The sequence below is a fragment of the Falco naumanni genome, chromosome 3, assembly GCF_017639655.2.
Source record: "Falco naumanni isolate bFalNau1 chromosome 3, bFalNau1.pat, whole genome shotgun sequence".
Classification (NCBI taxonomy): Eukaryota; Metazoa; Chordata; class Aves; order Falconiformes; family Falconidae; genus Falco; species Falco naumanni.
This window is the reverse complement of record NC_054056.1, coordinates 28,546,608-28,560,078: the sequence shown is the minus strand read 5'-3', so window position 1 is coordinate 28,560,078 and position 13,471 is coordinate 28,546,608. Positions and strand designations below refer to the sequence as shown.

The following is a 13,471-nucleotide window of genomic DNA, read 5'->3' as shown; positions in this document are numbered from 1 at the left end:
ATTTCTCCTACTGACAAGGCTTCTTCCTTTCCAAAAGCAGCAGTTGTGAACTACTTCCTTTTAACATTTTATTTCCCAAACAAACTTCCTCCATGAAGCGGCACACACCAACCCCTTCTCAGCAGAACGTGTAAGAGCCTGGGAGAGGTGTTGGAGAAGAAAGGAGAGCTAGAGGAGACTCTATCTTGCATCTTCTAATGCCGCCTTTTCCTTTGTACTTTTTGTATGGCAAAACCACTAAAAAGGATGCGCTAAAAACATGCATCCTACTACTTCCTTCCTTAAATTCCATATATTTGCATTCATAATTAATTTTGTTTATGAATTCTAAGACAGATTTCATTTCATGTTAATAGGATGATAGCCTTTAATTTTCTACAAAACACTTGGAATATTTTTGCTGCAGCAATATATAGTTGCATAATGGCTCAATGTGTTTTATTAAACTTCATTGATACTTCCTTAATATTCTGCATGCAGAAACTAGAATGCAGCAAACTGCTGATGGGCTGCATTTCTAAATTTTGTATTGCCTCAAATACTAGCTCAGTAAAGACTTAAAAAGTAAAAAAAAAAAAAAAAAAAAAAAAAAAAAAAAAAAAAGTAGAAGCCCCAAGAGATCAGACAGACTGCTATTCTAATTTGTTATGAAAAGGCAGATTCAGGAGAGATTTCTGATTCTAGCAGTATAAAATTCACAAGCCCAGAAAGCCTCTCTTTTCTTTTTCCCCATAGAATAAAATACATAATGCCACATGTTAAAACAATGTTAAAATGCATAATCAAAGACATAAAAGATGACTTGACATTTATCTGCTGAATTAAACAGGGATTACAGCACATTCTGTATTTTTAGACCTTCTGCCATATAATTTAGTTTCAATCAACATATAAATGTGAAGGAAACAGTTCCCACAGTGAACCTCTAGATTCCACATTAATCATTGCTCTGAAAGACCATTTAATTACCGCAAGAATTAAATATATCAGGATATTTCCCCAAAATTGCTCTACATTCTCCCCAGAATTTTCTGCCATGTTCTAGTCTTTGTATGAGACCCCTCGCTCCCTGCTAACGTTCAGGGAAGCTCCGACTGCAAAAATAAGATACAAATACAGATTTCTGCTATTCAGACTGCCTAGTAACTGTATACACCGGCTACTTCCCCTGCCCATCTCCTTCAAAGTGGTTTGCCAGAGAAAATTATAGAAACATGATAATGTCCAAATAGTTACATAAGGAAGATTTTGAAGATTCCTCCAACATCCTCCTTCTTTATGTTCAATTCATCATCTTGCAACCCAGTACAAAGATGCTGACTGGGCTATCTCCAGCTAGAACAGTACCTTGAAGACATCATAGTTTCCCCCTAAAGTTTAAACAGTGAGTGATTCCACAGACCTGTGGACACTGATGTAAAATCTCAACAACAAAGGACCAAAGGAGACCCAGCCACAAATGGCAGGCTTTAGCAATATACTTTCAGAGGACTAAAGAAAAATAAATCCACTGCAACAGGTATACTAGCCATTCCTGTTTATACTTATGTATTTGGAAAAGAAAGTATTCTGCCCAGGCTTTTTTGAGCCAGAAGTCACCTACAAAAAAAATAGAAAGTGAATATAAATCAGAGGGCAACTATAAACTTATCCTTCATTTAAGTAATTTTAGTAACTGAATTACTTCACCATCACAAGCAAAGTCTAGCACCAAACTTACAGATGGTACCTCTTTTTAATTCTAATTTTCAATGTAATACTTTTGCTATCACCGTGGTGACATTAATTAATACAATGTCATCTCATACTAAAGATAATGAAGAGTAAGTCAAGTTCCTATAAATAACTGTTCTTTGCATGAACTTTGTTTTAGGAGCAAACATACAATCTTAAAAAAAAGAAGAAAAGCCTCTTTATACACTGGCATGTCTAACAAAAGGGATTGCTCTGCTTAGGAATTTAAAAATAAAGTGCAGGTAATTACTGAATGTTGTCTCTATTAGTATGAGTACAAACTCATGAAATTAAACCTTATTGGTTTCTTGCTTTACATAACAGAGAAGTTAAAATACTTCATTGTCACGCAGAAAACAAAACAACTGCATAAGGTTGGGTTTACATTTGCACGCTGTCCAGCAACTATTTGAGTCTCTTGCACTGTTTCTCTGCCTAATTCCCTGGTCCTCAGAGATGCCTTTCCAGACTGAAACCACGAAGCAGTTATACAGCACTGACTGACAGACTGCTATTAAACAAGCAGCTTCCAGGGTGTTTTGGTTGGATTGTTCAGCTGTAATGATCCTTTTCATGTAACATTACAGTTCTTAAAAAACACAATTCACTGCCACAGTGCACATAGCAGCTACTGCTATGCCAATGTGATGACCATTACTGTGAAGAATCCTCCATTAATTTACAATCAGAAACAACCACAGGTTTCACTGTAGGATCCTATAATGCCACAGCAGATCTCTGAACCTGTTCCCATTCAAGTTGGAAGCGTATTTTGTTTCAGACTGTAGAAACCTTTTAGCATTGGTTGTCACGAACCACATTATAGCTCCATTAACAGGTGTTTTCTCAGATGTCATTAAGGGTTAACACAATCCTACTGCAGAGGGTAAAGCTGACTTAAATTGGGCTATGATGCATTCGAATTTTGTTCATAATAATAATAAAGAGAATGGGGTAGACTGGGAGGCTTTATTGAAAACTGCTGTTTACTTACAGACACACTCTATAAAGCAGAAGACGACTGTTACTACATGTAGAGGATGCAGGAGATTCTCCAAGCAAAACTGAGATCTAAACACAGTAGATGTAGTCCTATCAATCTGTGAAGTGAAACATGAATGTTCTTGCAGAACTAAAAAAACAAATGCATGCACACACACAATAACCAACTGCAAAAGACGCAAATATTTTTGTGGAGAAAGTGACCCTGCTCTTAAAAAGGTCACTAGAGATATACCTAGTGGTGGCAGCAGATAATGCAACATCAATATGTGTAGTCTAATAAGTACAGGTGGCTTGCACACCTATTAAAAACTTGGGTGATCATCAGCTAATAGCTCAGTGTTGCCAACGGCTTCAACAGATGTCAGATAACAGCAAGGAACAAAGGCTTGGTGAAAGAACACACAACTTTCCCCATTCTTCCAAGCACCTGCTACCCAAAAGGTGACACCACAGCCTGGGCATCGTTAGGAATACTTGCCTGCATGGACATGACCTAAGTGACAGTCATTCCACAGAAGATAATAAATACAACAAATTCCTCTTATACACACATCATCACAAGGTCAGCAAGCTTTTGTCAGAACTCACCGAAAGAACTATACATTACCTGTGCTATATCCCTTATTCTACACCAAAGCTTCTTGAAGAAGTGTGCAGAACTAGCTAACTTTCTTGTGTACTGGAACAAACAGTTGTTCTCTACATATACAAGGAACAGTATTTTGCTTCTTTGCAGAAATGCAAAAATAGACTCAAAGTGATCATTCAGGAAATGGCCTAATGCGAAGGAGGCACCCTTCAAACCTATTTTCAGCTAACAAAAGCATGGGCTGTGATTACTTTTCTCACATGGTGAGAATGAAATACACTGTTCTTTGTTTTCCCCTCTACATATTTATTTTGGAATACAACTTTTCATTCCCAGTTTAGCCTTTAACTGCTTCCTGAGTGACAAATGGTGTGCTGTGGGGAAAGCAGCTTTACCTTAGACTGAAATTCTCAGCCAGCTTCACCCTCCCCTGCCTGGCTTTATTTACAGCCACACCTTGCATTACCAAGTCTTGAGCCTGCACAAAGTGCCTGCAGAAATGCTGCCGATTCAGAACGTTTCACCTACACCGAGACAGCCTGCTACACCCACTTCAAACAGGGGTAGGTGGCTCTGCAAGACAAATAGCAGGGTAGCAGCAAACTTCTGTTATAATTCTTGTTACGGCTTTGGGAATCAACTCTTTAAAAAAAAATAAAAAATTGATAAGAACAAAACATTAAAAAGCCAAAAGCCCTTCTCTCACCCACAAGAAAACATTAAAATCATATGTAGTGTAATTACTCACTTGAATCAACCACGATGTTCCAACATATCCCTCCTTAAGTGAAATGTCATCTATACCACATACTTTATAACTGAACATCACGAGCGAGAGGAATTTTTGTACAGCATTAAGGAAAACGTGACCAAGATTAAAAAGGAAGTGGTGAAATTCTGATGCTCCTTCCTGAGGTGGGCACTGGCAAAACGCTACAACTTCCAAAGACACTGCTCTTCCAACTAAACACCAGATTGTAGAGGCATGAATGATGACTGATGCTTCCTCACCAGCTTAAAAGATTCTGGACTGAGGATGCAATCAGAGGGTTCTGTGATGGAGCAAGTAAAAGTGACACAAAATGCTTGAAATCCCTCTGGCAAAAGAGAGGGGCAACAGCCAGATGCTGCACCCTCTGAAGGCAGGCATGGAACTATTGAACGTATTAAATGTAGAGTATGTTGTTTTGTCCTTTCTTCCCTCCCATCTCAAGCAGCCATGTTCTACTTTGCTGCAGGGGCTTCAGGAAATTAAATATTCTATATTAAATATTCTTTATTCTGTAACTATTTCTGCTGAATGGATTATCTCCCCTACAGAGTATAAGGAAGCTTAACTCCTGCACAGCACAGATGCTAAATGCTTGCTGGAAGCTTGGAACAGAACAACACTGAAGGATAAAGGGTTCCCTTACCAGCTCAAATACCTGTTGCCATTAGAATTTAAAAGCCAGAAAATATTTGAGTGGAAAATAAGTCTAAATAAGCAAAGAAGAAAGCAAAACCACACAGGGAATTAGAAGTCAAAACAAGGCTGAGGATGTTAAGTCTGTACTGAGGATGCAACGTTTTTACTTTTTCACTTTTTGAGTTTGGAAGTAATGGAGTGTTTTTAAAAATGTAAAAATACCTGACAGGTGCATTTATATGGCTATTTATAAAGTCTAAAAACAAACCAAAACCCATCCTCATAACAAATCATATGGGCACAGTATTCTGTTAATTCCATCACAGCCATATTGTGAAACAAGTCACCTCTCAAAACATCTGAAAATAATATTCACACATGTGAATTATGTGAAATGTGTGATATTTGGCTTTTTGGATTAAGTGATGTAAAATTATTTTTGTGGCACCTAATTATAATTAATTTCTTTGTTTTTAAAAGCATGTATAAATAACACAACACTTAACAGAGCTAACATTTATTTTCTTAGCTGAGAGAACTATCTGAAATAACTGTAAAGTTTAGTCCTTTGAAGAGATAACTAGTTTCATGATATGACTGAAATATATACTGCAGGTTCTCTAATGAACAGAAGAATGAGGGTAGGCTATGAATTTTTTTATGGACATCCCATCTCTGCAAACATCAAAGACTGATAAACAACTTTTTTCTTTTCAATAACTTGCCCTACACGCATTTGCAGTGGGTGACCTGAGGAAGTAGTTTATGTGGAAGGGAGATCCTGGGAGTTTCCAGGTAAACAGCATCTGCAGGACAGGTTTGCCAAACGTGGCATCACTCACAGACAGCTCTATGATGCTGTAGAGGTTTGATGCCTGTGATCTCTGACAAGGAGCCAACATGTCCTGTGCATGCTTCAGATATTCCCAGCAAGCAGCCAGGTGATCTTGCCTGTTACAAGCAGCAGAGGAAAGACTCATGCTGGGCCCCAGTGAGGAAGGAAAAAAGTCACTGTAGGCCGTAAGTCGCAATGCCAGAAGAAGACCACATTTTCAGCTTTGACAGAGAAGCGATCTGTGAAATGAAAAAAAAAAAAAAAGCAAAAGCAACAGAGCAAACTACTGCAGCTCTACTAAGGCAGATCAACATTTCGTGCACTGATGGTGCAAGGGGTTGCATTAACAGTAAGTCCAGCAGGACTGACTGACAGAATGGTGAAGTGCTCTAGCTCCATCTCCTCTGGGTGCGACAGTTATCCATCACCAGCTGGCTGGAACAAAGGGGGAGAACAGTGCTGATAGACGGAAGAAAGGAACAAGATCCTGCAGTGTTTGTGGTCCTGCTATCAAGCTGGAAGTGAGCCAGAAGAGTGACAAGACCTCTGGTCCTTCAACTTCCTTATTAGAACTGACTCAGCTTGGGTAAGATCTCAATTTGCCTCAAGGCTTATGAACCTCACAAGGGCAACTTGCAGGGTCATGAAGTCCCAAAGCAAGGCCAGAATGGAAAACCCCATTCTTGGGATCCATCTCAGCAGACCAAGACTCACTGCAGCACAGGAGGATGCAAGGTCACTTAAGAAAACACCTACCCTGTAATCTTGGTAACCAGCATGAACATGCCTGAGAATGAGCCTGCAGGAAGTACCTCTGGCAAGACAGTGGCATTTGAGCGGAGACCTAATGCCAGATACACAGCCGGACTGAGGAGGAAGGAATTGCTCCTCAACTACAAGAAACGGCTGAAAAGAAATAGAAACTGAAAGATCACTGGAGAAAAATCAAAGTAGAATGAAATCTGGAGCCCTCCTGCCCCCAGACCCTAGCTCCAGCCCAGGGCACTGGAAAGGAACCACAATGCTCATCACAGAAGTTTTGCTTTGTATAAACTACACCTCTTTATTATTATAGTTACCAACAGGGCATTGCTGGACAAAATTTCCCATGGATGACTGCACTTTTTGAGAGTACATATAGCAGAATATCTAGAATGCCAAGTTTTGTCATGACTACAACAAACATTTTATGTAAAAAACTGAAGAGTAAAAAACGGCCATCTGAAATGCCTGCAGCTGTGCTAACACCCTCCTGCAAATATCCACACACCACAAACATCATCTCAGTGAGAAAGCTTCAAGCTTGGAATGAAACAACATTAGTGGGAGAAAAATAAATGGAAAAAGATGTCCTCTTGCTTTTTTCCCCCCTTTCACTGCTTTGGATGTACACATTGTCAAGCCTTTGAGCTTTGTTTAATTATTTTGTGAAGGGGACCGCAGACCTCTGAGTGTTTGTGTGTGCATGTGGAGTGAACATATAGTAAAATTCCATAGCTACACAAACAAGTTAATAGGACTTGTAAACTACTGAACTGTTCCTCAGCTTCCACTGTTTCAGTTTCTCATTCCTCAAAACTCAATAAATCCAACACCAAACCACTGAGGAATTCTGTATCTGCTTCAATAAACATCATCCCATTAATGATAAGAAGAATGACATGGGGTGGTATTACCAAGAAGACCCATGCAGTGCAACATATTTTATCCGTCCTACTGGAAAAAAAAATAGTTTTACTGAGAACAGTACTGCCTAGCAATGGTAGACCCTCAGAGTGGGAATTCGAGGATGCCATTACCGTATTTGTGGTCTGTCTGAGGGCTGTACAGATCTGCTGGCTTTTATCTCCCCCAAGTGGCCAAGCGAGTCCATAAGTCTGCCTTAGAGAAGCAGCTTCTTCCCTCTAGAGCATCTTCTACAGTGTCAGACGAAAAGGTTAGTGGTGGACTAAGGAAAGTTCAAAGCTGAACAAAAATTCATTAAGGAAGCACAGGAATAGCCCAGTCTCAAAAGTAATTCACTTACTCCACATATTCCCACATAACTCCTAAACTCAATTCTGAACTCCCTTTCCAGCTGAATAAACTGAATAAACTATAACTTGAAATAGTACCCATGTTTGACAGTTTACAAGTGGGTTTAATCACCTTGGTACAGATTTACTAATAATTTATAATCCAATTTGTCTTTGAAATAACTAATATTTCAAGCACCTGACATCAGAGGTATCTCAACTAGTATAATCTCACTGCAATTAATAGCCTCAAACCATTCAATTGCCATCTATCACTACTTCTCAAACAGCACTGATTACAGTTACTTTCCATTTTTCTTTAATACCTCCTGTAAATTAGAGTAAATAAGCAAATACCCTTCACCCTTTTAGTTATATGTAGCTTTTAAGAAAATGGTGAAAAGGGTATGGAAAGAGGAAATCCTTACTGTTATTTCAGCTATACTCTAAATCTGTTTCAAACATTAACGTGGCTGCAGGCGAGTTCAGACAGGATACAAACGACTGTCCTCCACTTTGCTCTTTCCTTCAATCATTAAAGTTTACTTAATATTCATGAAAAATACTTTATATCCCTGGAAGCTAAAAGCCTCTCTTCATGCACAGAACAATTACACCTCTGGCTGTACCATAAATTACCTACACTGTCAGGACAACATACTTATAACCTTATCCGGAAGACCAATCCTAGATGTGAGAGAAGAGATTTATTTTCATGCCTAATAATTAGTAAAAATGCTTTGCTGTTTATTTAAGTTATAAAGAGCGCTCTTTATTTATGTTTGTTGAATATTACCATGATCACTAGGAAATCTTTCAAAGTCAGTGAAAATTCTGAAATGGGGAATTTCCACTGATGTTTCTGCTTACTGCTCACACACACTGAATTTCCCAAGAGATATATATGCAATTTTGTGATTGATCTTCCCAAGGAAAGGTCTAGCTGGAGGCAGCTGGCTTGGGCTGGGAAAAAGCAGTCACCAAACAGGCATCTTTCTCATTATGACAGGCAAGGGTGGCACTGAAGGTGATATTAAAACACTCTTCCTGGCTTGTCAAAGCTGTCCCTGCAACTGGGATGAAACACGCACAGCTTTCCACAAACTGAAGTTCAAACGTACATGTTAATTTCCCCTCTAATTGGATAAAAACCCAAGTAGACTTTTGTGGAAACAATTTATGAATTACAGCTTTGGCTTCAGGCATACCCTTATGGATCCACTGCTGTTTTATGATCACAACTTTATTTATTTCTTATGGGAGGTGCTGTGCACTACAACAACTAAGACTAAAGGAGCGGTTTTAGTCCAATTCCTGTTCTCACCCTGCCGAAGTTTTCAGAAAAAATCATGATGCTGATTGACATTGCAGTGTTTATCTATTCCCAAAGCAGTTTTTTCTCCCATGAGGTAAGAGCAAGACCCTTCCTAGATTCAGTAGGGAATACAGTAAAGACCCATAAATAAAAATATCCTTTTGATTTAAAAAAAAGATTTTAAATATTTTGATCTTAAAAAATAAGGCTAAAACAAATATGTTTAAAATCTGAAAGCTGACAAGGATAGAAATCTCTGCTTATTACTACTTAATGTCACTTTCTACACCAGAAATAATCTGCAGCACATATATCAGAGAGCAGTCATATGGTTACTTTTAAGAGAGAACAATGGAAATTACAGTTTGGCAAGCATATACCATGATCAAATTAAACACTGCTTTTCTGCTCTGTATAATTTACACACACAGAATTTGCTTTTTAAACAACATTGGCATTTGGAATTTGTTTATATAATAATAAAACCAGACAGCATTACTCCTATCAGGTTCCCTAGCTCTTTGTGTATCTATACAATAATGATATCCTTAGTTTGTTGCAGTAGTTGTAAAGTTTCTCTGTAACCAGCTCCTGTGTAAAAGAACGGAGTGCACAGGTAAAAGAACAAAACAAAAAATAAAGTCCTTAACTCACTACTGTTCAGAGCAGCTTTCAGTTTTGTAAACTAAGTCACTGCTGATGCTTGTTAATATGGTAGCAGAAAACAGTATTAGCCCTAGTAATTCAAGTTAGGTTTGCAGCAATTTCCAACCTATGTCAACTGGCCCTCAACCTCAAGAAAAAGCAAACTGAACAGCAACGGTCAAATACCAAAGAGAACAACCACTGGATCTGACTTTGTTCTCACTATGCACAAGCTGAGTAACAGCTGCCCTTTGTGTTCATCCTTTTGTGCATCAGATACACAAAAAAAGAAGAAAGAACTAACTCTTTAGCAGCTACATGCCCCAGTATGCACTGTACAGGTGACTTCATGCCCATCATACAATGAATACTGCACCATGGAAGTGGAAGCACAAACAGCAAGGTGGGTAAGTGGCTTTTTAATATTATTATATTGCGTATTTCTCCTACATAAGTTTTACAGTGTATCTGTACACCAACTGTGTATAATGTAAAAGCTGTGCAATATAATAAAGAAAAATGCCACTTACCTGACTTTCCATAATTTGGTCTACAAGAATTCAGTCTCACTAGTATGCTAAATATTAGGATGTCATAGGAGAGCAAAGAGTCAGTCTTTTGATGACGAAGAATGTCATGTAGCCTAAAAAAAAAATTACAAAGGGTTTTTGCTTCTCTAAAGGAAAAAACAGACTATATTAACTTTTCTGTTAAGCCAATCATTTACTCTTTCCTTCGAATGAAACAGAAGGTGTTCCTGCCACTTTTTGTTACTCTTTCATAGGTGTTTCTGCTACTCTCCATACCATTTCTATATTCCTTCAAAACAGAGCCACTAATTTTTCCCAAATGTTTTTCTTACATGAGATTTCTCTGTTGATAAATAAAGATACATCCAATATACACACCACGTTCTAAATCTATCTAAACCACATTCAAGGGCAGGAACATGGGTAAGAAAGTTAGAGGAATTTCATAGCCAGATGCAGAAAACTACTGTTGATAGCCAAAATAATTGTTTCTAAAACTACAGAAAATTTATTGCAGCTTTAGAAGACTGTTTAGGTGTTAAGTCAGGTTCATATATTAAGAATACACCCACCCACCCCTTGGATTTAGAGAATGCACCAGGCCTGCAAGTACCTTGACACAGCATGATAAGTAAAATTAATGAAAAAGTGATTTATAAAGGACAAAAATAAACCCCTAACAAGAGCAAACAAGCCCCCAAAGCCCTACCAAATTCCAGAAGGCTGAATTGCAGTGTGCTATCAATAGAATTTACACATCAAATACTGTTTTAAAAAATTAAAATCACTTACCATTTACATACACACAACGCAATGAGATTTACTGAAATACTGATACATAAAACAACAGTAAGAGCTCTAAGATCCTCTTAGTGCAATGAAAGCTGAATTGGTGGGAAAAAGTAGATTCAATTTTCTGTAGAGGTGTAACATACTTGTGCTCAATAATCGGGCTAGACAGATAGCTAATGCCCAAATCTACAGCATCCTTTGATAAAGTGTAAAGAAACCTCAGGTACAGAACATTGTATGGAGGCAAAATTCAGCCATTTTCTGACTGAGGTCAACTGAAAACTAGCTTTACACATGAGATCAATAAGAAAATGAATAACATTCCTAGCCTGATACTATCTGTGCAGGGGTAAGATACTGTTGATTCTTCCAAACCAACAGTATGGTTTACAATGCTTTAATTTCCTTCTTATTCCCAATATAACCAATTCAAATAAAACAGACCTCTATTATGTAAAACTGGGTAAAAACCTTGGGTTTTGGGGTAGGCTACAGCAATATGTTTTCCTCTGATGTTATACAGTACTCCAGTTTATGTTTCTCGACTTTTGCATGAAGTCAAGTTTTACAAAGACTATGTGCCAATGAAATAACAAAGGCTGAAATTTAGGTTCATATTCAATTCTACACAAACTCCCAACAGAACTAAGAATACAATATTACACAGTATGACACAAACAGAAAACTCTTACTGTGTCTCTGTAATGTCTGGCCAAAATCTTTCCACATTTGGTGCTTTTCAGCAATAATCAGGGAATTCATTAGCAATGCTCACAAGCTTTAGAATTATTTGTTAGGTGTCTGTTGCTTATTAGGGTTTCCATCCCCAGAAGCTTAAAGGAAGCAGAACTCAAAACTGAGGAAGGACAAAGTAAACATGAGTTTGTTCACAGATTACACAGGAAGTAAACCAAACTCTTTGTTCTCAAGGGCCCTAAATTTATGAACTTTAAATCCAAACTATTTAAGTGCTCTAAAGCAAAGTTGAAAAGGTAAGACATTTCCTAGAAGAAAAATGTACTTACAGCACTCAACACCAAAAAGCGTCTTCATACTAAGCAACCCTTAAACCATCTTCGTCGCATATATGCAACTGAAGAATTACCTGTTTTAAAAAGGTAGAATCCAAGACAACAGGTAAAGACAAAAAGGATAAATGACGTTCTACACTGCTGAAGTTTGTGGTTTTTTCTAAACTTCTGTTCCTTGAAACTAAACACTGGATTATCTCAAAGCCTTTGCAAGTTTCTTAGATATGAAAACCCAAACATGCATAAATACACACCACTTTTCCACTCAGCTATAGGGCAAAGGCATTACATTATTTTACCCTTGCGAAGTTTTATTAATACCACTTAAATGTTTTCTTTCATCTCAGGAGAGACTTTCTTCCCAGTATCATGTGTTTCACATTTGTTTTTTATCTATGGCATTGCTCTCCATGCATCCTCCCTCTGACGGCTACCATTTAGTATAGGTTACTGCAGAAACACCTGTAACTAATCTATAGTTGTGTTATAGAGGCATGGTCCTTACACATGGGTTTCAATATTTCAAAGGAAAAGTTTTGGGCAGATATGGCTTCATATTTCAGGAATTTCAGCCCTGCCTCTTACATAAACCTTCTTTTGACCACAAGCTGCTCTTCTACTTTTTATTTTCTTCTCTTTTAAAACTTGGATTGAAGGATAATAAGGTTTAATATTAAGGTTTAAAATAATTTGGAGGTGGATAAGCACATACATGGAACACCCAAAAGAAAGGACAGTACAGCACAATACCTAAATAAGAACAGACTACCCAAAGCCATTTAAGATATGAGCAGAATTGCAAGAGCAGCTCCAGTGGAGGTAAAACCTCTTTGTGCAGTCTTCACAATCAGCATCCAGCACGCAAAAAACATGTGAAATGTTTACAGCTTTGTTTGCTTTTTACCTTCCAATTGATCCTGGGATTAACAATCACGCCATGAAACCAAAGGTAAAAAAGTCCAGTGGAACATATGATGCAGGACTTGACATTCATCCCATATCTGGCCCAAACCCTAGCATTTCCAAATCAGAAATATCTGCAATTGATTCTTTCAATATAGGACTATTTCCAGAACAGATACTGCTTAAATGGCTCTTGATAACATAGAATTTACATTGTCCCCCTCAATGTGACTTCTACCAACTGCCTGGTTATCTAATACTACCAAAAGAAAACAGCTAGAAATCTGAAATGCCCCCATTATTACTCTGAAGAAATGGCACTGAAAGATTCTTTCTGTCAGATCAGGAGATCAAGCTCTCAGTTCTTCCAAAAATTTTAGATGGGATTGGCAAATATTTAATGTTTTTTTACTACAAAAGCAGCTGTTCAATACAATTCTTAAGACACAGAGAGTAGTGTCAAGCAAAACATTTACAAGTGTAACAATACCACAGGTTAAAATATCAGGTTGAAACACCAAGTCTTTTTAATCCCATATTCAAATCTACTCAACTCTTACTTTCTGTGCAAGGAAAAGAGATGAAACTTTCTATTATTTACCACAGTAAGGGACAGTCTGCCTAGAAATTAAAAAAATGAATGCTAAAATTTCTGTCTCCATATTCCAA

General features: G+C 37.8%; 1 protein-coding gene across 4 annotated transcripts in view; it reads right to left on the bottom strand.

Moving 5' to 3' along the window:
* Positions 1-13,471, bottom strand: part of LYRM4 (LYR motif containing 4) — a 99,220-nt gene that overhangs the window by 36,292 nt on the left and 49,457 nt on the right. The window contains exons 4-5 of one of the 4 annotated variants that reach the window (XR_005827065.1): positions 10,077-10,189; positions 7,371-7,487 (exon numbers count right to left, since the gene is read on the bottom strand). The exons of 2 other annotated variants lie outside the window; for them this stretch is intronic. Coding sequence is in view for 1 of the 2 variants with exons in the window: in XM_040588063.1 (XP_040443997.1) it covers positions 11,923-11,973 (51 nt within the window). In the remaining variant the exon portion in view is untranslated. Of the gene's footprint in view, positions 1-7,370; positions 7,488-10,076; positions 10,190-11,893; positions 11,974-13,471 lie in introns of all 4 variants that reach the window. One more of the 4 variants, XM_040588063.1, reaches the window with a different exon arrangement.